Genomic DNA, 26,439 nt, shown 5'->3' with positions numbered 1-26,439 from the left:
TTTTGAGCATAACCTTGCTAGCATGTGAAATGGCAACATTATATATATCATTACACTTGGTATGGAATTTTCCCTTCTATGTCTCACTCAAAGGCTATTTAGCAGGTGACTATTCCTGGCCTATTTAACAAATTCATTCAAATCCAGGGGAAGTTTGGCATGGGATGCAAGGTCCTAAAAGTTCACCCAGAAGTTTATGATAAGCTGACATCCCTCATTCTATCCATCCTTTATACTGTTCTTAGAGTTATCATTCTAAGATCCAGGTAGAATCACAACAACGCCCTGTTTTCAAAATCCTACTTGAAGACTGAAGTCCAAGATGCCTTCACAGGGACATGTTGCCTTCATGGTCTTGGCTAGCTGGCCCATCTTTCCAGCTTCATCTCTGTCCATGGGAGCCGAAGCTATGGCTACACCAAAGAAGCTGGCCACACCAAAGAAGCTGGCCCCACCAAAGAAGCTGGTCCTCCCCTAGAGATCTCAGACTTTCCTGTCCATAGCTCCTGCCCCTCTCATCCTCCCTGCTCACCACCCATGAATGTCCACTAAAGCCCACCTCTAGTACCCCTCCTTGTGGCCTTCTACAAGGCCCACCACTATACATCACCCCACCATCACCACGCATCACCCAGCCATCACCACGCATCACGCTACCATCACCATGCATCACGCCACTATCACCACACATCACCCAGCCATCACCACGCATCACCCAGCCATCACCATGCATCACGCCGCCACCACCCTTGCTTCTTTTCCTAGAGCACCTGCTCATTTCCACCTCCAAATCACTGTCGTCACATCATCTTTCAGACGCTGGTCCCCACACACCTGTCTTCTCACCCTGATGGGAGCTTCTGGAGGGCAGAGACCACATCTCACAAGTAGTAATCTTCTAGTTGAGTTTTGCTGAAAGGTCCTGTTGACCTTTCAGGTATGGAGAGGATGATGGGAGAGAACGTGCATGCACTTCAGTTGTGTCTGACTCTTTGTGACCCCATGGACTGTAGCCCACCTGGCTCCTCTGTCCATGGGATTCTACAGGCAAGAATTCTGGAGTGGGTTACCATGGCTTCCTTCAAGGGATCTTCCCAAACCAGGGATCTAACTCATGTCTCAGCAGACGGGCTCTTTACTACTAGCACCAACTGGGAAGCCCATGGGAAAGAACATCAGTAGTTTAAAAGCACTGGAAACTATTTGGAATCTTCACTTTGTAGAATTTTGCCTCATCTGTTGTAAGGAGTTCACTCTATAATAATGCTGACCAATGGCTTTCAGATTACAAAGTGCTAAATTCAATTTTTTATTTTCTTTGCTCGACAATTTTTGGATTTTAGCTCAAAATCTAAAGTATGCATAACATAAAAAGTATAATTTTAATCATTTTTAAATGTACCATTCATTGACATTAAGTACTTTCTCATTATTGTACAGTTATCACCACCATTCATTGCCGGAAATTTTTCATCTTCCAAAATTGAAACTCTGTACCCATTAAACACTAACTTTCCATTCCTTTTCACACATCTCCTGGGAAACATCATTCTAGTTTCTGTCCCTATGAATTCAGCTATTCAAAGTATTTACCTCATACAATTGGAGTCATGCAATGTCAATATTTGTTCCTTTGTGACTGTCTCATTTCATTCAGCATAATGTCTTCAAGGAAATCCAACCAGTCAACTAAAGGAAATTAACCCTGAATATTCATTGGAAGGACTGATGCCAAAGCTCCAATACTTTGACCACCTGATGTAAAGAGCTGACTCTTTGGAAAAGATCCTGTGCTGGGTAAGATTGAGGACAAAAGGCGAAAGGGGTAGCAGAAGATGAAATGGTTAGATAGCATCATTGACTCAATGGACATGAATTTGAGCAAACTCTGGGAGATAGTGATAGACAGGGAAGACTCTGAAGTCCACGGGGTCACAAAGAGTCGGACACAGCTTAGCAACTGAACAACAACAATGTCTTCAAGGTTCATCTATATTGTGGCATATATCCAAATTTATTTCCTTTTCAAGGCTGAATAATATTCTGTTTTATATATTTGTCACACTTTGTTTTTCCATTCATCTATCATCTGTCAAGTGAACAGTTGAATTTTTCCCGCATTTCAACTATTGTGAATAACATTGCTATAAACATGGATGTTCAAATATCTAAGTCCTTGCTTTCACTTCTTTTGGGTCATATACCTAAAAGTAAAATTGTTGGATCATATGGTAATTTATGTTTAATTGTTTGACTAACTGTCATACAGTTTTTTGTTTGTGTATTACGCCAAATGGCTTGTAGATGTTAGCTCCCATACCAGGAATTGAATCCGATCTTTGGCAGCGAAAGCTCAGAGTCTCAACTACTGAACCACGAAAGGATCCCTGACATACTGTTTTCCTGTTTTCCTGTTTTACTGATACCTGTTGCATCATTTGATATTCCCCCTAATAATACACAGGGATCCCAATTTCTCCACATCTTCAGAACACTTGTTATTTTCTGGACTTTTGCTGTTTGATTTTATTTTTTTAATAGTCATTCTAAGATGGTGCTAGTCGTAAAGACCCTGCCTGCCAATGCCAGTGCAGAAGACGTAACAGACTCGGGTTCGATCCCTGGGTCGGGAAGATCCCCTGGAAGAAGAAATGGCAACCCATTCCAGTACTCTTGCCTGGAGAACCCCGTGGACAGAAGAGCCTGGTGGGCTATAGTCCACGGAGTCGCAAAGAATCAGACATGACTGAAGCGACTTAGCACATAGCATGCAAGGTCTGTCGAAGTGGTATCCGTGGCGGTTTTGACTAAATTCAGTTTTGAGCCTCTGCATTCACTGCCTTGATTCCCTGTGATAAATCCAATCTCACTATACACCATGACCTCTATTTCTTCCTGATGAGACTTGAGACTGCCTCCCAGAAAAGTGACAGCCACAGAGGGAGATGGAACAGTGCGTGGGCCTGGGTCCAGCTGTACTTCTTCCTCCAGGTCAGCAGGCAGCACTCCCACAGGACTGCCCTGAAGACTCTGATGACAGATGACAGGACAGGTCGCTCTTCCAGACTAAAATAGAGTCCCAGATCACCTGCAAAAGGGTCTCTTTTTCCCTGGCCACCTCCCCTCAGTCCTGTCCTCCTCATGGTGTCAGCATCAAGGAGAACAAGCATCCCAGGCCACAACAGTGTTTCTCAAAGGGGATGACTTTGGCACTCAGAGTGAGCCATTTCTTCATTAGGCAGGACAGCAGACAGTCTTTGTGACAACCAAAATGCCCACTACCCACATCTCCCAAGTACCCCCTCCCTCTAGAGAGGAAAGTGAAAGTGTTAGTCATTCAGTCGTGTCCAACTCTTTGTGACCCCACGGACCATAGCCCGCCAGGCTCCTCTCCTCTGTCCATGGGATTTCCAAGGCAAGAATACTGGAGTGGGTTGCCACTTCCTCCTGCAGGGGATCTTCCTGACCCAGGGATCAAACCCAGGTCTCCTGCATTGAAGGCAGATTCTTTACCACCTGAGCCACTACGGAAGCCCCTCTAGAGATGGGAGTGGCCCAAGTGAGACCCAGGTGTGCAGAGGAATCGTGAGAGTCCAGGTGACCTGCATTCATTCCTGCAAAGCAGCAACTACCAGAAAAGGGGGCCTCAGGTCCAGCAAGAAGACCCTGGAGCTCAGCCAAGGAAAATGTCACAGGTCACTTTAGGTGACCTAGACAACTCCTCTGAGTCTGTTAAAGCTTGGTTGACAGTGAAAGGCTCTATATCCGAAGAAGGGGGAGACACTCTCTACCAGCAGGACAAGTCCTATAACAGAAAGAATATCCCAACATGCCCCCCCATCCCAGAAATCAGGACCTGAAATCTGAGCCTGGTCCCTTCAATGGCCATTTGACCCTTCGTCCTCACAGGGTGTGAACCCTGCCCTCGACAGCCCCTGCCTTGCCTACTCCGGCTTAAGCGACTTCACGTCCCTGTGCTGCCATAGCAACCAGGAAACAACCTCTGGTCACAGTGAGAAGGAGGGTGCCTGTGGCCCAGATCTGCCAATGCACACGGGCGGTACCCGAGCAACAGGACCAGGCACAACAAGGGTGCAGGCGAAGAGGAGAGAGAGGGCTGCCCAGAGAGCAGACAATCCAGGGTTTGAGGAGTCTGGGTGTGTGGTTTATTTTTTCTCCCGACAAAGACACACACTGTCTAAACTGTGTGGCTAGTTGTTATTAAGAAGCTGCTGTACGAGTGAAAAAAAATGTATTTCATAAAAGGCCCAGTGTTTGTGGTCTTCTTGGGCTCACTGCTGAGCTCAGGAAACCCTGAGGTGTGACCAGTTTTCAGCCTTCAAAACCAAGATGAACTGCCCTTGAGAAGGGTGCTCAGAGGAAAACCATGTTCACCCTCTCCCTCCTGAGCCGGGGACATGGCAAGCTGGTCCAGAACAAACAGAAGCTAGAAGTCTATTTTGAACCAGAGGTGAGTCTTACCAATGAATAAAAGCATATCTGGGGGGTGGGAGGAGAACGTTCTGTTTTTCCACTTGGGGCTGAGCCCTGTGTGTTTTGGTTGGTTTTGTTTCTGAGGTGGTGGGGGTCACCGAGAGATCATCCCTCCTCCTTGGTGAAACTCAAGAAAATAAGGTAGTTTGCTTGACCCACGGAAGTTGCCACCTGGGCCCTTGTCCTCCCCCTCCCTCACTGATTTATGGCCTCATTTGCTTTAGACTGGAGGAGATTCCACATGGTCTAGAATTGGGGTGGTTTGGTACAAGACCAGAATTTCCACCTGGGTTCTAGGCAAGCTGATGGCTGTTTGGGTTTTTAGACATCATGTTCTGTGGTTGAAATGCTGAGTGTGTTCGTGCCAATTCAATGGTTTCCTTGAACCTTCTGGAATTCAACCCACAAGGACTCATATTTAATATAAGCAAAAAAAATTTTTTTTTTTTCATTTTAGAAGATTTTTAAAGAGGTGGCAAAATTCCTTTGTTGTACTGGAATTTTATTTCATTGAATCCTGCCAGGAATAAGAAATCCACTAGGGGTGCTTTGAAAATTTTTGGATCACACAGAGATTTCCATTGTCATGGTAGTTTGTCATGATATTCGACCTTCGCTGTATTAAAAGACATATAAAGTTTCAAAGGACCTCTGTGGCCAATGGCATTCACTTACTTACAAGATATGTAACTGGTTTATAGGCTCCTAAACAGCCAAATTAGGTAACATTACATACCATCTGGAATGTATAGAAATTCTCCCTGCATACAGCTGAAGCGATGGGTTGGAATGGTTTTCTCCCATTTAAACTGTCAGCTACTCCAGGTCTAATTTCAAAGTTATCTGCTCCCCTTGGTAATTCTTCCTACTTCCTTGCATACCAGGAAATTTTAACTGGCCTAGAAGCCACATTCTACCCTATGCAAGCCTCCAGGCCTAAAAATGCTCTCTTGAAAGTTATATGGGGTAAAAGAGAACCATGCCCTGGGTTCTACTAACTCTGAGAGGTGCAGAAAAAAATCAGTTGCTAAGAGGAGTGTGGGGGTGTGGAAAAGAATGGATTCATGTATATATATGGCTGAGTCCCTTCACTGTTCACCTGAAACTATCATAATATTGTTAACTGGCTATACCCCAATACAAAATGTTTTTGGTGTTAAAAAATAAATAAATGAAAAAAAGAAAAAAAAAATACTGTGTTTGTGACACCATGTGAGCAATTCAGAGAAAACCAGTCACAGACAACATGTTAAACACTTGCCCAGGCAGTATTTGCCGTGAAAGGGCCTTCCACTGTGGACCAATTTAAGGTGCTTTGTTTCCACTGCAGGATTACTTGAACTGGAAGTCCCCGGAAGATTACATCCTGGTCAGAAAACCACAGGATGAGGGCAACACTGACCAGCACACATGGAGCCTCTTTCTTCCTAAAACATTCAGCACTAGAAAAGGCGCCCTGATCCTCTACTCGGAAGGTTTGGCTATTTCAGCATGGACCCCCGAAGAGAGGAGAAAAGGCCCCAACCGCCCCAAAGGCCACAGGAAGAGGCCAGATCTTGAACTGCGCACACTGCAGGACCTCAAAGAAGCCATCCTGGCATACGGAAGGAGACAGGTAAGCAGAGCAGGGTCCAGGGCTCAGAGAAGGCCCTGTTCTGTGTGTCTAAAAGTCCAGCTACAGACTTGGGTATAAATTCTTTACAGATCCTAGGAAGCTCTGAAACCCTCAGATTTCCATTTCTTCCTCTCCAGAATGGGATTGTACTCATGGCACGCCACTGTCATGAAGCTTACATGAAATAATCTACATGAAAGGGCTCTGGAACACATGTGAATTGAAGTGAAAGTTGCTCAGTCATGTCTGACTCTTTTCGATCCCATGGATGGCAGCCTATCAGGCTCCTCTGTCCATGGAACTGACCAGGCAAGAATTCTGGAGTGGGTTGCCATTTCCTCCTCCAGGGGATTTTCCCCACCCAGGGATGGAACCCTGGTATCTTGCATTGCAGGCAGATTCTTTGCTGTTTGACCCACCCGGACTATTTTATTATCGTTTTGTGTTTTCCTTTCCATTATATAACACAAGGTCCTTTTCAGAATTCAGACAGGTCCTGCCAGCAGACATTTCATCAGCATCCTTGAAATCCTGTCTCATAGCCACAAGCATCATCTTCACACCTCTGATATTCTTGGCTTTGTGGAAAGGAGAATATTTTAAATATTTACCTTGAGCCCTTCAGCATCTGCAGGATAAGTTAATGACTTTTTCCACCCTGAATTTAATATTAAGGGGAAACCCTTGTGCTCATTTTTCTGATTCATGCTTTCTAATCTCTTATGAGATGTATATATGTCCCCTGCTTTATATATCAGCATTGCATCAGCCCTTTGGTTGAGGCCATGAGAGAGACTGGGATGATGTGTCACTTCATGAAATTCCAGGTCATAGATGGTGGGAGACTCCCTAGTTTAAAAGTCTCTGCTGGCTTTTCTTTCTCCATAGGATAAAGTCATTAACTTCTATGCCAGGCCCTTCATGCACTGGCTTTCTCTTTCATATCTAGCCATATCTGCCACTTGTTCTAACCACCACCATGACTATGGACCCCTCAAGGCCCCATCCATGTGAAGAGCTCACCATTCCACTAATATCTTGTGCCCTTTTGTAACTCTACACTTTTGCACATGCCTCTACATCTGGAAAACTCCTCTTCATCCTTCAAAACACAACTCCACTATCATCACCCACTGAAGCTTCTCCCACTTCCCTAGACAGAGCTATCCCATTGCTCCCTCCTCTGTGAGCATTCCCATACCATCGTATATCACAAGTCATCTCTGGTCCATCAGTTGCCATCTCCTTGAGGGCAGAAACCACATCTAAATCTTAGTTTCCAGAAAAAAAAAAAAGCGAGTACCCATAAATGTTTGTGAAATGAATGAATCAATCATGCTGATACCCTCAATGTGTTTTAAATCATCCCCCAGTATCATTATAGAGTGATTTATCATATCCCTCCAATGAAGAGCTTCCAAAAGGAAAATTTCTCTGCCCCCTTTCCTTCTTTAAAAATATTTCAAAGAAGCTTAATGACCTTGACCAAATGCCCAGTTGACCTTGATATTAAAAGTCATAAATTCTTGGATGAAAGGAAACCAATTACTGTTGAATACTTATTATTATATTACAACTATTATTGCATTAAATCTTCACAATGACCTGTGAGATGTGGTTTCTCTTGCCCTCATTTGTAGATGAGGAAACTGAGGCTTGGAGAAGTTAAGTGACTTGGTCAAATTCTCAGAGCTAGTAAATGACAGAGCCCAGATTCACACCAAGACTGCCTACCTCTCCATGCTTTGCACTTCACCCTGTTGTCTGTGGACTGGGGTGGGGGTGGGGCCTCCAGGAATCTGTGTCAGACCTTGGCCTGTTTGCACTCACAACCTCTCCTCACCCTTACCTTACTCCACTCTGTATCACAGTGGGATTGGCCACAGGCTGCATGTAATTCCATAGACATCTGTGGCAACTGGCTTCTAATTGAATTTGCCATTGGGTGACATTGGAAGGAGGTTGGAGAGGGAGAAGAGAAAAACCTGGGTATTTCTCTCCTTCCAGTCCACCCGTGGTGGTGAGAAGTACCTCCGTCACCTCTGTGATCCAGCTCCAGGAAGGCCCTCTGTGGCTCCAGGTTCTTTCAGGTGACCTTGCCAGCTACTCCCTCTGCCCTTTAGCCTAGGGGTCAGACTGGCTTCCTGGTGTTAGTAATCTCAGTGTTGCCTTAACATCTTTTTGGCTTCTGAGCTTTCTAGTCACTGGTGCAATCAACTCCCTGAATTAAATTCCTTCTTTGTTTAAATATTTAGAGTGGTTTCTGTTTTACTGGGTGGACACTGATATGTAGGCTGACTTACTGCCCAGAGCAAGAATACCTTCTACAGTTTTCAGATGCTCGTCCATATGGCTGAAATATTCCAGGCAACAGCAATCTTATTTCTTTATAAAGTAGATGAATCTTTTGGGGGATGGCTTCCTTTTTAGTTAGACCTGGGCTCGATGGAGAAAAGAAGTTCCCATCTTCCTAAGGTATCCATCTACCATATTGACCACATTCAGTTCAGTTCAGGCCCTCAGTCGTGTCCAACTCTTTGTGACCCCATGGATCGCAGCACGTCAGGCCTCCCTGTCCATCACAAACTCCCAGAGTTTACCCAGACTCATGTCCATTGAGTCAGTGATGCCATCCAGCCATCTCATCCTCTGTTGTCTCCTTCTCCTGCCTTCAATCTTTCCCAGCATCAGGGTCCTTTCCAAGGAGTCAGCTTTTTGCATCAGGTGGCCAAAGTATTGGAGTTTCAGGTTCAACATCAGTCCTTCCAATGAACACTCAGGACTGATCTCCTTTAGGATGGACTGGTTGGATCTCCTTGCAGTCCAAGTGACTCTCAAGAGTCTTCTCCAACACCCCAGTTCAAAAGCATCAATTCTTTGGCACTCAGCTTTCTTTAGAGTCCAGCTCTCACATCCATATATGACTACTGGAAAAACCATAGCCTTGATGAGACAGACCTTTGCTGGCAAAGTAATGTCTCTGCTTTTTAATGTCTGCTTTTTAAATGTCTCTGCTGTCTAGGTTGGTCATAGCTTTTCTTCCAAGGAGAAAACGTCTTTTAATTTCATGACTGCAGTCACCAGCTGCAGTGATTTTGGAGCCCAAAAAATAAAGTCAGCCACTGTTTCCACTGTTTCCCCATCTATTTGCATGAAGTGATGGGACTGGATGCCATGATCTTCGTTTTCTGAATGTTGAGCTTTAAGCCAACTTTTTCACTCTCCTCTTTCACTTTCAAGAGGCTCTTTCTTCTTTGCTTTGTGTTATAAGAGTGGTGCCATCTGCATATCTGAGGTTATTGATATTTCTCCTGGCAATCTTGATTCCAGCTTGTGCTTCTTCCAGCCCAGTGTTTCTCATGATGTACTCTGCATAGAAGTTAAATAAGCAGGGTGACAATATACAGCCCTGATGTACTCCTTTTCCTATTTGGAACCAGTCTGTTGTTCCATGTCCAGTTCTAACTGTTGCTTCCTGACCTGCATATAGGTTTCTCAGGAGGCAGGTCAGGTGGTCTGGTATTCCCATCTCTTTCAGAATTTTCCACAGTTTCTTGTGATCCACACAGTCAAAGGCTTTGGCATAGTGAATAAAGCAGAAATAGACGTTTTTCTGGAACTCTCTTGCTTTTTCCATCATCCTGCAGATGTTGACAATTTGATCTCTGGTTCCTCTGCCTTTTCTAAAACCAGCTTGAACATCTGGGAGTTCATGGTTCATGTATTGCTGAAGCCTGGCTTGGAGAATTTTGAGCATTATTTTACTAGCATGTGAGATGAGTGCAATTGTGCAGTAGTTTGAGCATTCTTTGGCATTGCCTTTCTTTGGAATTGGAATGAAATTGACCTTTTCCAGTCCTGTAGCCACTGCTGAGTTTTCCAAATTTGCTGGCATATTGAGTGCCACACTTTCACAACATTGTCTTTTAGGATTTGAAATAGCTCAACTGGAATTCCATCACCTCTTTGTTCATAGTGATGCTTCCTAAGGCCCACTTGACTTTGCATTCCAGGATGTCTGGCTCTAGGTGAGTGATCACACCATAGTGATTATCTTGGTCATGAAGATCTTTTTTGTACAGTTCTTCTGTGTACTTTTGCCACCTCTTCTCAATATCTTCTGCTTCTGTTAGGTCCATAACACTTCTGTCCTATATTGAGTTCATCTTCACATGAGATGTTCCCTTGGTATCACTAATTTTCTTGAAGCGATCTCTAGTCTTTCCCATTCTATTGTTTTCCTCTATTTTTCTTTGCACTGATCACTGAGGAAGGCTTTCTTATCTCTCCTTGCTATTCTTTGGAATTCTTCATTCAAATGGGTATATCTTTCCTTTTCTCCTTTGCTTTTCACTTCCTTCTTTTCACAGCTATTTGAAAGGCCTCCTCAGATAGCCATTTTGCTTTTTTGCATTTCTTTTTCTTGGAGATGGTCTTGATCACTGTCTCCTGTACAGTGTCATGAACCTCTGTTCACAGTTCATCAGGCACTCTGTCTATCAGATATAGTCCCTTAAATCTCTTTCTCACTTCCACAGTATAATCGTAAGGGATTTGATTTAGGTCATACCTGAATGGTCTAGTGGTTTTTCCCTACTTATAAATGTACAAACAGAACACTGTTGTCTAACTCCAGTGAACAGAAGGAAAATAGTGTGAGGAAATCAGAAAGGAAAGAAAATGTTTGGAATAGTAATAAGGCAGGAATTTAAGATTAGAGGACATGGTAGATTAAAATAGAAGAAAAAATAACTCAAGAGTGAGTTGGTATTAAAAACAATGAACACAGTCAGAAGAGGAGAGCTTTGGCAACTACAGAGCACCATCTGATTACAAAAGCTACAGCCTGGCAAAAAACTTTTAAAATCATAATATCCACTACTGAGAAGGCTATGGGGAAATGAGCTGTCTCATACAGTAGAAGTACAAATTCACGTGACATTTCTAGAGGGCATTTTGGCAAAAACCTAAAAAGGGCTAATCACTCTTTGATTCAGCATTCTATTTTTATGAAGTTGCCTTAGGAAATAATCAGAGATGTGGCCAAAGATTCATGCACAAGAATGTTTACTACAGGGTTATTTACCATGCAAAACACTGAAAATAATACATGTCCAACAATGGGACATTGATTAAACACAGTCATACAATGATTTTGGGGTCAGGTAATAAAGTCATGTATTACTCATGAATAACATGTCATGAGTAAATAATAAAGTGACGAATAACATAAGAAAATACAGTGTATTTTTTTAAAGCAGGTTAAAAAATAGTGCTCAGTTAATAAAAATACCAATATTCATTAATTGAATATTTTTTAGTATTTAAAATGTTCCAGCCACTGTTCTAAGTACTTTCTATTATATAACTCAATATACCTTCTATCAATTGTGGGGGTAGGTACTATTATTATCTCATTTTAAAAGTAAGGAAATTAAACCATAGAGAATTCATGTAATTCACTCAAAGTTATACAGCCATGTAGATAATTACACCAGAATTCAAGACTAGACAGTATAGAAAACATCACCTCTCGACTATAATCCCAATTTTTTAAAATTAGTTATATAAACAGGAAGATACACATCAAAATTTAACCATGGTGGTGAGATTATGTCATACTTTTATTTTTACATATCCTTTCCAAAAAAAAAATTTTAAGTCCTGGGATTTAAAACATTAGAGCCTGTGCCCTTGAAAGGGTAGTGAAAAGTAGTCTCCAGGTTGACCGTAGAGAGCCAGGTAGGATTGGGCAGGGAACCAGGATAGAAACAGTGCTGTAAATTGAGCCCTGCGATCATCACACCATCTGTTCCTCGGGGCCAGCATTTCATCATCCAAATAATATAGTACAAGAGTTAAAAACACCACAGTCAAAGCAAAAGAGCCAAAATGCCAAAATGCGGTAATCGATAGAGCAGTGCTGCTCACAGAAAGAACTCTCCTGGCTGAGCTGTGAATCAGGAAAGCCACACAACGCAGGCTCCACTCAGACCCGTGAGAATCAAGGCTGTCGCAGGAAGGTGAAATCAAATTTTTAAAGCATCTCACACCATCTCCAGTGCTATATATGCATCTAATGACAAGCATGCAGCAATCCGTCTGAGTTTTATAGCCCAACACACACCTACTCTTTGACTTTCTCGACGGCCCAACTTCCTAATGAGCAAAGATAAATGCTAAGTCAAGACATTAGATGTCAGAGTTCTTACTCTTCTAGATACACACAGATACGTTGCTTGGGTTTAAAAAAAAAAATAAGGAAATACTGTTCAAATATTCTAAAGTTAAAACCATGAGGCTTCTAATTCATCCAGCTTCCCATCATGTATCTAAAAATCAAATAACTATGAAATCTAAATAACCATAATTTGGAGTAGTATCTAGATAACAATCAACATGACGCTTTTGAAGCCTAGCAGAAACCTCAAGTACCTCTCAAATCATCAGAAAATGTAACTAATTTTCATTGTTTTAGTATTTATTCTTCTTATATTTTTAGAATTTTATAAGTCCAGTAATATTTTAAATGTCTAACATGGTATTTGACTAAATAATGTATTAAAAATAATTTGTTTAAAAGTTCATTTCACAGAACATCTCATTTCTTTATCCCATTGAAGGAGGAACAGGATTCAGTTTACTATAACTGGTTTCAACCAAGGTTGTATTGGGTCTGTCATCTCCCTTATAAATGTGGTTACACTCCCTGGAGGAGGGCACAGCAACTCATTCCAGTATTCTTGCCTGGAGAATCCAATGGACAGAGGAGCCTGGCAGGCTATAGTCCACAGGGTTGCAAAGAGTTGGACACGACTGAAACGACTTAGCACACACGCACACTTAAAAGCATTGTCAACCTTTCTCCGCTGATTCCACACTGCCTAATCTCTGTACTCAAGGCGCTTAACTATCCAAAGGGTGTTTACGGTCAGTATGCAGCCCACAAAGGTAACTTCAGGCTTCTATTTTATCAAGTAATATTGTGATAATGTTTTTTGAATAAAGTTTATTTTCCCATCCTAATCATAATGTTAGCTTATTATATAAAATAGAAAGATATAGAAAAGTAGGAAGAATAATACATTATCCTTTCAGCCAGTGATCAGGAAAACAAAGTCCGTTTGCAAGTCCTGAATAATTACCTGCTACTGGTTTGATGGTGTCTCTAAGAAATGCTCTGATGGCTGTTAACAAGGTGTCAAAGTGTTGGTCATTTAAGTCATGCCTGGCTCTTCGCAACCCATGGACTAGCTTGCCATGGAATTCTCCAGGCAAGAATACTGGAGTCGGTTGCTGTTCCCTTCTCCAGGGGATCTTCTGGACCCAGGGATCAAACCTGGGTCTCCCGCACTGCAGGCAGATTCTTCACCATCTGAGCCACTGGGGAAGCTAACAAGGTGTCAAGAGAGGCACCAAAGCAGCGAGGGGAGTATGACCTGACTTCACTCCTTCTGCTAAGTGTACTCCATTTAGGCAGCTCCTGAGCAGCTGTACTTAGAGCTTTTAACAAACTAGAAGTAGGAAACATCAGGAGAGATGCATGGGTCATCTGTGATGACGAGGTCAAAGGTTTTATCAATAATAGCCAACATTTACTGAATGCTTGCAGTAGGTCAGCCATTTAATCTCTATAACTACACTCAATCTGCACAAGTTTATGAGCAGGGTGCCACCATTACCTCCATAGTGTAGCAGGAGAAATGGGGGCTTGAGGTTAACTAACTCTTCCAAAGTTATATTTCTAAGTGGTGGAGCTAGAATTAGAGCTTAGACAGCTGATCCAAAGCTCCACTCTTAATACCTAGAGGACCTGATTTTGAAGATTCCACATGCTCCAAGGGAAAAAAACATCTCTCCTGCTTTAAACAGCGTTTTTTTTAAAAGGGCTCTGGTTCTTCCAACACATCCTTCAAAACCTTTTACTATACTTCTAGGAACACGAATCAGATTTTCAATAAAACCAACCTGGGTTGCAGGTAACATATTCAATAAGCCATACATATGACCCAGTAGGCTTGGCTGTATGTATTTCATTCACTGGCTCCCTGGTATAACCATCTGATGGACAGTATGTATAATAACAGCTAATACCTAAGTAATAGGCAAACAAGTAACAGTATTGTACCCATCAGCATTCTAAGCACTTTATACTATCTCATTTAATCCTCACAACAACTTTATGTGTACTTTTTATTGTTGTAAAATATACATAAACATAACATTTACCATTTTAATCAATTTAAGTGTACAGCTGAGTGGCAGTAAGTACATTCACCTTGCTATATAACCATTACCACCATCCATTTCCAAAACTTTTTTATCTTGAAAAACTAAAACTCTATACACATTAAACAGTAATTCCCCATTTTCCATTGTTCTAATCTTTGTGTCTATGAATTTGACCATTGCATATACCTCATAAGAGTAAAATCATATGGTAGTTTTCCTTTTAGTATTTTGTGATTGCTTAATTTCATTTAACATAATGTCTTCAAGGTTCGTTCATACTGTAGCAGGTATCAGAATTTCCTTTCTTTTGAAAGCTGAATAGCACTTCACTATGTGTTCAGTTCAGTTCAGTTCAATCACTCAGTCGTGTATGACTCTTTGCGACACCATGAATCACAGCATACCAGGCCTCCCTGTCCATCACCAACTCCCGGAGTTTACTCATGCCCATAGAGTCTGTGATGCCATCCAGCCATCTCATCCCCTGTTGTCCCCTTCTCCTCCTGCCCCCAATCCCTCCCAGCATCAGAGTCTTTTCCAATGAGTCAACTCTTCGCATGAGGTGTCCAAAGTACTGGAGCTTCAGCTTTAGCATCATTCCTTCCAATGAACACCCAGGACTGATCTCCTTTAGAAGGGAATGGTTGGATCTCCTTGCAGTCCAAGGGACTCTCAAGAGTCTTCTTCAACACCACAGTTCAAAAGCATCAATTCTTTGGCGTTCAGCTTTCTTCACAGTCCAACTCTCACATCCATACATGACCATAGGAAAAACCATAGCCTTGACTAGACGGACCTTTGTTGGCAAAGTAATGTCCCTGCTTTTCAATATGCTATCTAGGTTGGTCATAACTTTTCTTCCAAGGAGTAAGCATCTTTTAATTTCATGGCTGCAATCACCATCTGCAGTGATTTTGGAGCCCAGAAAAATAAAGTCTGACACTGTTTCCACTGTTTTCCCATCTATTTGCCATGAAGTGATGGGACCAGATGCCATGATCTTTGTTTTCTGAGTGTTGACCTTTAAGCCAACTTTTTCACTCTCCTCTTTCACTTTCATCAAGAGGATTTTTAGTTCCTCATCACTTTCTGCCATAAGGGTGGTGTCATCTGCATATCTGAGGTTATTGATATTTCTCCTGGCAATCTTGATTCCAGCTTGTGCTTCCTCCAGCCCAGCATTTCTCATGATGTACTCTGCATAGAAGTTAAATAAGCAGAGTGACAATATACAGCCTTGATGTACACCTTTTCCTAGTTGGAACCAGTCTTTTGTTCCATGTCCAGTTGTAACTGTTGCTTCCTGACCTGCATACAGATTTCTCAAGAGTGTGTATACCACTATTTGTTTATTCATTCATCAGTTGAGGGACACTTAGATTGCTTTCACATTTTGGCCATTATGAATAATGCTGCTATAAATATGGGTGTATAAATATCTGTCAATTTCCCTGCTTTTAATTCTTTTGAGTATATACTCAGAAGTAGAATTGCTGGATCATACATAATTCTATTTTTTTGTTTTTTAGGGAACAACCATACTGGTTTCCATAGCAGCCGCTACATCATTTGACATTCCTATTAGCCTTGCCCAAGTGTTTCAATTTCTCCAAACCTTCAATAACCCTTGTTATATTATGTTTTTTTAAAATAATAGCTCTTAACGACTGTGAAGTGGTATCTCATTGTGGTTTTGCTTGCATTTCTTAATAACAAGTAATATTGAACATCTTTTCATATGCTTATTGGCCATCTATATATCTTCTTTGGGAAAATGTCTGTTCAAGTCTTCTGCCCACTTTAAAATCAGATTGATTTTTGTTTTTGAGTTGTAAGTGTTCTTTATACATTCTGCCCTTATCAAATATATGACCTGAAAATAATTTCTCCCTTTCTGTGGGTTGGCCTTTTCACTCCTGATAGTGTTCTTTGATGCAGAAGAGTCTTACATTTTCTTTTCTTTTTTTGGCCACATGGCATGTGGGTTCTTAGTTCCCTGTCCAGGGATCAAACTTGTGCCCCCTGCAAGAGAACCATGGAGACTTAACCACTGAACCACCAGGGAATTTCCAGATTTTACATTTTCATGAAGTCCAACTTATCCACTTTTTCTTCTGTTGCCTGTTCTTTTGGTGTCATATCCAAGAAATCATCACCAAATCCAATGTCATGAAGCTTTTCCCCTAAGTTTTATCCTAAGAGTTTTATAGTTTTAGCTCTTGTATTAACTATGAGTGAGTGAGTGAATTCACTTAACCGTATCCAACTCTTTGCGACCCCATGGACTGTAGCCTACCAGGCTCCTCCATCCACGGGATTTTCCAGGCAAGAATACTGGAGTGGGTTGCCATTTCCTTCTCTAGAAGATCTTCCCAACCCAGGGATTAAACCCAGGTCTCTCACATTGTAGGCAGACGCTTTACTGTCTGAGCCACAAGGGAAGCCCTGTATATTAACTATATTTTGAGTTAATTTTTATATATGGTGCACGATAAGGATTCAACTTCTTTTTTTTTTTTTTTTGCATGCAAGGTATGTACTTTCATCATCTTTATTTGACAGAAAGACTGAGGCACAGATGGGTCAAGTAATTTCCCCAAAGCCAGACAGCTAGTAAATGATGGAGCCAAGATTCAAACTAAAGCAGACTGAGTTCTTACAGGAACTGAAGCTTCATATTTTCAGATTTCAATTCCAGTTGTTTTATCTTTGCTTTTGTGGCATATGACTAGTCAAATCTTTGATACTAAATGGTTTGGTCAGGAATCAAACCCTGTTACAACATTGCAGCTATGGGAAAATTCAAACCACTTTATGATTCTCTTCTTAACAGCCTGATATTCAGTAACACATGACCACCAAAGATATTTGGGAGAGATAGTATCATTTGCACAGACTCTCAGAAATTAAACCTGCAGAGAAAGAGCTGGCTGAAAGTGGCACTGTTTATACAAGACTGATGAAAATCAGGCCAGGGTTGAGAAGTCTTTTCAGGCACAGCTTTAAGTGGACACACACCTCTCCCCTCCCCACCTTACCCTCACCTTGACTCTGGTTGCACTCACCTGGGAGCCCCAAGTCTGGCTACTACACATGTATAACAACAATGATGGTCACTCTCTGTCCTAGGGCTTGGTCTTGGCCAGAGCACATGGGCTCTATGTCTCAGAGCAGGAGACGACCGGCTTTGCTCCTCTGGAGAGAAGGACTTCTGACTGGAGTGGGCAGCTTGAGGAGACAAGTTGTCAGCAGAAAAGTACAGGGCTATTTGGGGGATTTCCATTCCTCTGAGTTAACATCTTGAATAGTTATTAAATAATGCCTCGAACATCGCCTGACACATGGCAAATTCTCAGCAAATAGTTGTTAGTAGATGAACACAGTAGTTGCCAGGGCGTGGCGGGGGGAGGCCATAAACTCTGCCCAGCAGGGGTGGGGGTACAATGTGATCAGGGAGGCAGATTTGTGCCCCCGTGACACTTGATACAAGGCAGCCTAGGAGAGGATCTAGACTACATTTTATTAATATGCACTTAAAGTATAAAGATGGTAGAGACTGTGATTGCTTCTTGCTAGGAAAATCTAGAGTGACATTTGGGGGAGGTAGAATTTGAGCTAAGTCTTGTGGTAAAAATAATTGGAGAGAGACTCTCTGGGCATAGGTCAGTGAAGGCCCAGAGAAGGGAGTGGCAGAGGAAAGTTAGAGTAACTAGACAGGTGTGGCTCTTACCTGGAGAAATGGGTAGGGTCAAGTTACAGATGGCTTTGCCTGCCAGCCCTGGGATATCTGAACTTCTCTCTTCATCGCTCTGTGGACTCCTGCACACAAAGGCTGGCCACCCTTTGTGGTACAATGGCAGCTGGCAATCCGGGTGTTTCTTGTCTTCCTGGGGACACTGGCACCCTGCCACCCCATATCTGCAAGGCGGGAGCATTGCACACATGGGCTCCTTCCATCTTCTGAAAACCCTCACCTGCCAGGAGTGGAATAACATGGCCATGACAGCCAGTGGGGGGCTGGGGCCAGATGCAAGGGAACCCCCTCACCCCTCTGCACATGGGGGCCGGAGGATACCGAAGAGACAGCAGGCCAGAGTAAGTTCCTCATTAGAGGATGCACTCCTAGTGGCATGTGGATAAGAGAGCCCTCTGGGCTTCCCTGGTGGCTCAGTGGTAAAGAATCCATCTGCCAGTGCAGGAGATGTGGGTTCCATCCCTGGTCTGGGAAGATCCCACATGCCACAGAGCATCTGAGCCGCTGCGCCCCAACTACTGTGCCTGTGCTCTAGCACCCTGCTCCATGACAAGAGAAGCCGTCACAATAAGAAGCCTGAGCACTGCAACGAAGTGTAGCCCCCACTTTCCACAACTAGAGGAAAGCCCGGACAGCAAGGAAGACCCAGGACAGTGAAAAATGAACGAATGAATGAATTTTAAAAGAGCAAGAGAGCCCTCTGTACACATTAATCACTCATTTCAGAAGAAACTGAAAGCTGGGGTTGATTAGCAAAGCCAAGGCAAGCCTGAGAAGTCTGGAGCCATCGGCAGCCACCCTCCTGCTGCTGTGTATTTTCCCATTCCAGGAACTCCCTTCCTGGATCCCTTCTGCCTCCTTTCATGTTTTAGAGTTGTCTTTGGTAGTTAGAGGTCCAGGATCATGTTGGAGAAGGAAGGGAGAAGTATGCAGAAACTATGAAAGGGCAGTGGGTGCAATAAAATATCAATACATCAATTTTTAACATGTTTTCCATTTATAAATATAATCTATTTTATGGAAGTTTTGATTCTATAAAAATGAGAGAAGAAAAAACTATCTGTAATCTTATGCCCAACATTCTAATACCATTGTTATTAAAATTCTAATGTATTTTCTTCCAGTGTTTCCACCATGATTATTCATTTATAAAATAAACTTTTATGAGATTGCCAATAAAATAGACATTTACTCCACTTTTTGCCACTTTTTGCACATGTTGGAAATGAATGAACAGGTTTAACCCTGAGTGAGCTTTTCAGTAACCTAAGCAGGTCTTAGGCCTCTGGCAATGCTTCAATTTATGCAATGAGATGTGAACTTTACAACCAACTTCACAGGCATAATTTGAGAAATTACCAACCGGAACCAGAAAACTAGAAAAAAAAAATTTAAAGAAGCTGTAGTAGGCAGAATAGTGGCCCCCCCCAAAGATGTCCACATCCTAATCCCTGGAATTTATGAATAAAGTAGGTTAGATGGCAAAGAGAAGTTAAGGTCACTAACCAGATGAGCTTGAAACAGTGAGGTTATCCTGGATTATCTGGACAGATCCAGTATATTCACAGGGATCCTTAAACATGGAAGAAGGAATCAAAAGAGAGAACCAGAGGGATGCAGCATGAGAAGGACTCAGCCCACTGTTGCTGGCTTGGAAGATGCAGGAAAGGGTCACAAGCCAACGAATGCAGGTAACCTCCAGAAACTGGGAAAAGCAAAGCAACAGCTTCCTCTCTAGAGCCTCTGGAAAGCCCTGTAACACTTGATTTTATCCCAGTGGGACCCATTTCAAACTTCTAATCTCCAGAACTGTAAAATAACAAATTTGTATTGCTTAAAGCCACTATAAGGGGAATTCCTTGGTGTCCAGTGGTTAGGACCCAGTGCTTTCACTCCACTACTCTAGGTTCAACCCCTGGTCAGGAAACTAAGTCGAGTGGCATGGCCAAAAAATAATAATAATTTAAAAATAAAGCCACTGAATGTGTGGTAGTCTGTTACAGCAGCAACAGGAAATGACCACAGAGGCCAAGATCAGCGTTCAAACTTGAAGCAAAAATGTACCAAGATGTGCCAAATTCCAGGATAAGGAATTTCCTTAATCTCTGCCCCATTGAGCAAGCAGCCCAGTAAAGCTCCAGAACCAAGCTGGAGCTTCAGAAATGCACACTGCTGAGAAACAAGGAGCTCTTGTCCACTTCAGACAGTGCATCGTGCAGTCTGCTCCAGGCCACGGCATCTCAGAGGAGCCTTGGTCTTATCACATTTAGAGGAGAATCATTGAAAGCAAAGGCTTATGGGAGGAAATGAAGTTCCAGTTCATCCAGAAAAGGCCTTATTATGATGGCTCCATATTACAGGGCTTAACACAGTGCCTGGCACATAGAAGGTGCTCAACAAATTCTTGCTACATGATGAATGAAAAAAATGGAGTGAGTGAAAGAACTTAAGTCATTTTGTGTTCACTGACCTCCCTACAACTCACTCTCACATGTTCTTTGGAGAAAGCCTCAAATGGGGCTGAATTTTTCAGGCTCTGTTTGCACTTGAAGTAAACTCTTTTTTTTTTTTGCCATATAAACTCTCTAGACATCAAGGACCACTTGATGTTCTGTGCTTGGATTCCAAGCATTCATTTAATTAACAAATTCCAAAAAAATAGATTCAATTGAATAATAAGCCATGCTTTCTTTTACCTTTTACTGAATTTATTTATTAGTTATCGATCTGCTTTTTTTGTTGCTTTTTCTCCAGTGCCTGGCATTAGAATTGCTTGATAAGTGAATGAATGAATGAATGAAGGCCTTAGATACCTGTTTACCTCTTCCCAGCAGAGGAATTCCTTCATTTTATGGACTTTGGCATTCTAGCCCTCTCTTAAGCTAAAGAGAAGTCCCTGGTGGTCTTGAATCCTCAGCGATGGCTGTGGGCGTCCACTCTGTGGCATTTCCATTTCCTGAATTAATCAGAATGCGAGCAAATCACAGCTTTGTGTAGCAGGGCAAGCACCCAAACCCTAAAGACTTCCTCTCACCCATCAATCAGGCTTTAAATTGCCATATTTTTCTTGTTTCCTTTCTCTTTTTTTGTTAAACTATAAACCTTCACTGGTAAATTTGCCAGGATATGGCAAAGAAACTCAGGCCAGTATCTTACTAACCACACCTAAGAATGGTGATTACCTGGTATGTATAGAGACACTGACTAGAAAGTGTTCTATATTTTATCTTGTGTGGTGGCTACAAAGGTGTATAATTGAATTGTCGGGTTGTATTAAATTGAATATTTAAGCTCTATGCATATTATTAAATATAAATCATGCCTTAGCTTTTAAAAGAGAAGGATGCTGAGATCACAATCAGTTCATCAGTCAAGAGTGCTGTAATTGATTGGTGATGTCTGCCAGGCACCAGGGGGATGAAAAGAGATATCAACACAAGTACCACATGTTTGCTATTCTTGTGCTTGAGGGAGTTTCTGCCTCATCTTAGTGGTTATGATATTAACTCATCTACCTTAAAGGATTATAACGAAATAAAAGTTATTTGTATTTATATAAAGCCCTACCTAGCCAAATGTAAGATGTTATTATTCACATTTATCTGCCATGACTTACAGTGGCTTTGGCAGGTAGGTGCCCAAAAACCTCCCTGGCTGAAATGAAATGCTGCAGAGCCAGATATTTTCAAAATGCAGTGCTCCCCTTGAACATGGACAGAGCTTGTCTGTCCCATTACTCATATGGCAAACATAGAATGCTAACACTGACTTGTCAAGCTCTTTCCCACCGCTGTACAGAGCTACTTTTAAGGTACTGATTTCCACAGGCTAAACTAAATACTCTGTTTTCCTTTGAGGCTCTTTATTCTTTTCTGATGCTCTGTCTCAAGATGGGGTCTGGTAGTTCTCATTTCTCCTTCTCCTTCCAACTGCAAATCCTCAGGGGACTTTCAGAGCTTTGCTCCTTGGGCTCTTGGTTTATGTCTGTTGGCCGTGGCATCCGTTTCTGGTGTCTTGCAGCATCTATCAGGAGTCCCCGGATTTCTGATGAGGATGGTTGTGCTAGCCAGCCTGTATCACTGGGGGGCTCCGGGCTCAGCAGCCCTGCTGTTTCCTGACTGGTGTCCCCACAGAGAGAGCAGAACAGAGCCTGGCAGCCGTACCTTCACTTCCGAAGCCAACCAGAGAGCCAGGGCCTGAGGCAGATCCAACCTGGGTACTCAGCCAAGAGATACCTCCGCGGCCTCTTGCGGACGTGGCCCCCTGGCACCATATGCAAGCTCCAGTGTGCAGGTCAGTGGGGATGTGGGAGGAGGTATGCCCTGAGCTGCCCCGCCCCGCATTCTGGTACAAGAGTGTGTTTTCCATGAGTGTCTGAAACATCAGAATTTCACGCCCAATTCTGTGTTAAAAGTGCTCGATCTTGTTAGCTTGCAAGCAACCATCACACCTTTCGCCTCTCCTAGATTTGCGGAGGGACGGCAGCCTGAAGTCTCGCCTTCCCTCTAGCGCCCCTCAGCAGCCTCAGGCCCCTCATCCGGAGCAAAACGCGCTTCCCAGGCCTGCCCACTCAGAGACTCCATGTCTTCCAGTTCAATCTCGATCTTTTACACGAGAAGGAAAAAGAGCCCCAGGGGGTAAAGTAATATGTCCAAGGTCATTCAGCCAAAAGCTGTGCTGAGACCGGAAGCCAGGTCCTGCCCACACCTCCGACACCACAATTTTCCCAACACCACTGCTTCCCCTTCGGAGGGGACCTCAAATCTCCTAGGACGGAGAAATGTTAGACTTTCTCCTCGAAGATGGTGGCTCTCCAGCGCTACCCACCAGAGACACCCTGCTGCTGAGCAGACACCCCAAATGCACTCTGTGAAGGCCTGAAAATAAAAGCAGGCAGTGGCTGGGAATTAATGGCCAGTTTAGCATCTACATATGTGCACATACACACACACACAGGCACTAACCAAAAAAAGAAGAAAAGTTAAGCTTACAATATTTGTACATATTCCTACTTTAAAAAAATTGGTATTCGTTGTTTATCTGAAATTCAACTTAAACTGTTCATCCCATATTGTATTTGGCAAACCTATTGGGGAAGACAAGGGTGAGCAGTAGGATCTGCCAAAGCCTGCCTGGCTAGTTGCCATCTCTTCAGCACCAGCAAACAGACGGGACCAGGGGAAGACTGACTCTCTCTTGCTTTATAGGTTTACTTTGGAAGAGAAGAGAAAACAACTCTCTCCCCAATTAAGTGATGACTTGAAGGAAAACGAGAGTTGTGGGCTTGCCCGGTAATTGGTTTACCCTTCATGGCCGGCCCACAGTTCCAGGCAGTTCCATTTATCTAACGCTTGTGAGAAAGAGCCTCTTAACTAGAGATATGTTTATTGTTAGGTGCTGCAGAGGGCAAGACAGGCCACTGCCCCATAGCCCAGGCCCAAAATCTTCAAGGAGGAAAGCCCTTCTTAATATCAAAAGATGTCTCAGACTCTTCTGTGAAAGTCATGTGGCTACAAGGTGTGGTTTAAGGAAAGGTCCGTGTGTCCGTGCATTCTTGGGCCTCTTGCCATAGTTCCTACCTAGCAGAAGGTGGGACCATTGGTAAGCCCTCAATAAGTACTTGTAGAATGGATTGAGAATCACAGGGGTTACAGAAGCAAGCCAGGTACATCCAGGAGAAACCTTGTGACTTCATCTAAGGCAGGAGGAGCCTTTTACCCAACCCCAAAGAAACAGCCATGTTCCTTCCACCAGGGGAACCCAATTCCTGGGAATGGTGGGGTGGAAGAAGCATATATATGGTACAGAACCAGAGAGGCACCCAAGACATTGGCTAGAGAACTCTTTATGGGTTCTATCTGATTTTTTAATCTCTTCCATCTTCTAACTGTCTTTCTTAATGGGCAATGTCCAAAGCTAAGACTAATGCAAGTGGGGAAACCTGTAGTTACCATCAAGACCTCTAGACTGACAACCATTGTTTCTACCAATAACTCCTGACCTACTCTTCAGGATACATCAAGGATTCTGTGCTGCTTCAGGACAGTCAACTTAATGTACCAAAGAATCTCAGGCCACAACAGGACCTTTCAGGTGTACCCCCCAAATACCATCTCCTGCCTGTCTTCCCTCCATTTTGGATTCAACAAAGAAAATCTTTTGGACAAGGTACATGTTGATTTTATCAAACCAGATCTCAAATATTGGGATTTTTAACAACATAAAATGAAGTTTTTCAAAGTAAGGTCTAAAGAGTCTTGGTTTCCTTGTCCTCACCTACAAAATGAGGGAGTTAGTCTAGACCAACACCATCCAATAATACTTTCTGCAATGATGGAATGTTTTGCATATATATATACATATGTGTGTTCAGTTCAGTTCAGTTCAGTCGCTCAGTCGTGTCCGACTCTTTGCGACCCCATGAATCACAGCACGCCAGGCCTTCCTGTCCATCACCAACTCCTGGAGTTCACTCAGACTCACGTCCATCGAGTCAGTGATGCCATCCAGCCATCTCATCCTCTGTGGTCCCCTTCCCCTTTTCCAATGAGTCAACTCTTCCCATGAGGTATATATATATAGTGTCCAATTCCAATATAGTAGTCACCTGCCACATGTGGCTACTGAGCGCTTGAAAAGTAGGTAGTGTGACTGTGAAAATGAGTTTTAAATTTTTATTTACTTTCAATTAATTTACATCTAAATAGCTACATGTGGCTAGTGGCTACTGTATTGGACAGTGCATGTCTAGAGTTTAGATTTTAGATTATTTCTTATGCCCTTTTCACTCTCAGAAGAAATGTCAATAACCTCAGATATGCAGATTACACCACCCTTACGGCAGAAAGCAAAGAGGTACTTAAAGAGCCTCTTGATGAAAGTGAAAGAGGAGAGTGAAAAAGCAGGCTTAAAATTCAACATTCTAAAAACTAAGATCATGGCATCAATCCCATCACTTCATGGCAAATAGATGGGAAAACAATGGAAACAGTGACAGACTTTATTTTCTTGGGTTCCAAAATCAGTGCAGATGGTGACTGCAGCCATGAAATTAAAAGACTCTTGATCTTTGGAAGAAAAGCTATGTATTCTTGCCTTAAGGACCCCGTGAACAATATGGGCCTCAGTTTCTTCATTTATAAAATGAAGATGACCATACCCACCTTGGGACTCAAATGGGATATGCAGTATCTGGCACACAGCAAGTGCTCAATAAATGTTAGTTAGAGACATCCCTACCTTGTGTTTTTTAAACATAATTGTAACACCCAATTGCCTATGATCACAAGGACCAAAAACCAACTTGTAAAGAAGGAAAAATAGCTCAGACTATATCTCGAACCCTGACTGATGGTTTTATAGGTTTTAATTTTATCTCCCGTTGGCCTCATTCTCCTTGCCAGACACTGTACTGGAGACAGTAGCAAAAGCCCTGGCCACAAATCTCAGATCCCCCAACAGTGTGATGTTGACTAAGTTACTTACGCTTCATGCATCCTTAATTTGCTTATCTATAAAATGGGAGTAATGCTATCTGCATTCCACCCTCTCTGGATTGTTGTAAAAAAATCATAGGAGAAGACATAGGTACAAAGCTGTCTAAGAGCTCTAAATTATTACCCCCATTCACACTGTTTGAGTAATCTGAACCCATATTTGAGATAGAGGACATGGTGTGGTCTCCTTTCAAAACTGAAACTTCCCATACCTTCCTTGCTAACCTGTTTCTGTTAAGCGTAAACAAATGAGCCAGAGCTGACATTTGCTGAGAAAAATCTTGGTTTCCCTCATATAGATTGAGTCATATATTCAATATCACCTGGGATACAGCCAAAAGGAAGAATCCCTCTCTGTACCCTCCTACACAGAACACCCTGCCCCAGGTTAAGCAGCCTGCCATGTAAGACCATTCAGCAGGTCGGCAGCCATTTGCCCAGAGTTTCACTTCCTATACCCTTAGAAATGCTGGTAGAGGCTACCAAGTGCATCTGACCAGAAAGGATGGCCCTGAAGCCTGGATTGACCTCAAAGGATCATTCCAAACACATAAAAAGGTCTTTAGTGCCGCATGCTATATGCAGCTGTGGTCTTGGGGACAGGCAGATCGAGGGGCTCCCTGAGTCACTAAACTGAGCAGAGCCCCCGAACCTAAGCGTGAGTCTGCCTCTGCTCCACCAACACTCTCAGCATCAGCTCTGAGCCAAGGTCGCCTTCAGAAGCCGATGGGCAGAGGAAGGGGAGCTGCAAGGAGGGAGTGCTCCATAGGTGGGCACTTGGCTGTTGACCCAGTGACACCAAGGATGAGGATGACGTAGGGAATGACGAAGGTTGGGGAATACAGGGG

At 42.9% G+C, this 26,439-nt stretch overlaps 1 protein-coding gene across 6 annotated transcripts in view; it reads left to right on the top strand.

Moving 5' to 3' along the window:
* The first annotated feature begins 4,043 nt into the window (after positions 1–4,043).
* The window catches only part of KIAA2012 (KIAA2012 ortholog), a 135,060-nt gene continuing 112,664 nt past the window's right edge, over positions 4,044–26,439 (top strand). For 3 of the 6 annotated variants that reach the window (XM_040228782.1, XM_040228781.1, XM_040228784.1), the window contains exons 1-4: positions 4,049–4,471; positions 5,825–6,109; positions 22,229–22,388; positions 24,108–24,263. In XM_040228782.1, coding sequence (XP_040084716.1) covers positions 4,388–4,471; positions 5,825–6,109; positions 22,229–22,388; positions 24,108–24,263 — 685 coding nt within the window. In that variant the 5' untranslated portion in view covers positions 4,049–4,387. Of the gene's footprint in view, positions 4,472–5,824; positions 6,110–22,228; positions 22,389–24,107; positions 24,264–26,439 lie in introns of all 6 variants that reach the window. The other 3 variants (XM_040228786.1, XM_040228785.1, XM_040228783.1) reach the window with 2 other exon arrangements.

Source organism: Oryx dammah, unplaced genomic scaffold (assembly GCF_014754425.2).
Source record: "Oryx dammah isolate SB20612 unplaced genomic scaffold, SCBI_Odam_1.1 HiC_scaffold_27, whole genome shotgun sequence".
In the NCBI taxonomy this organism is placed as follows: domain Eukaryota; kingdom Metazoa; phylum Chordata; class Mammalia; order Artiodactyla; family Bovidae; genus Oryx; species Oryx dammah.
The sequence above is the reverse complement of the archived record's forward strand: the minus strand, read 5'-3'. Positions and strand labels throughout refer to the sequence as shown.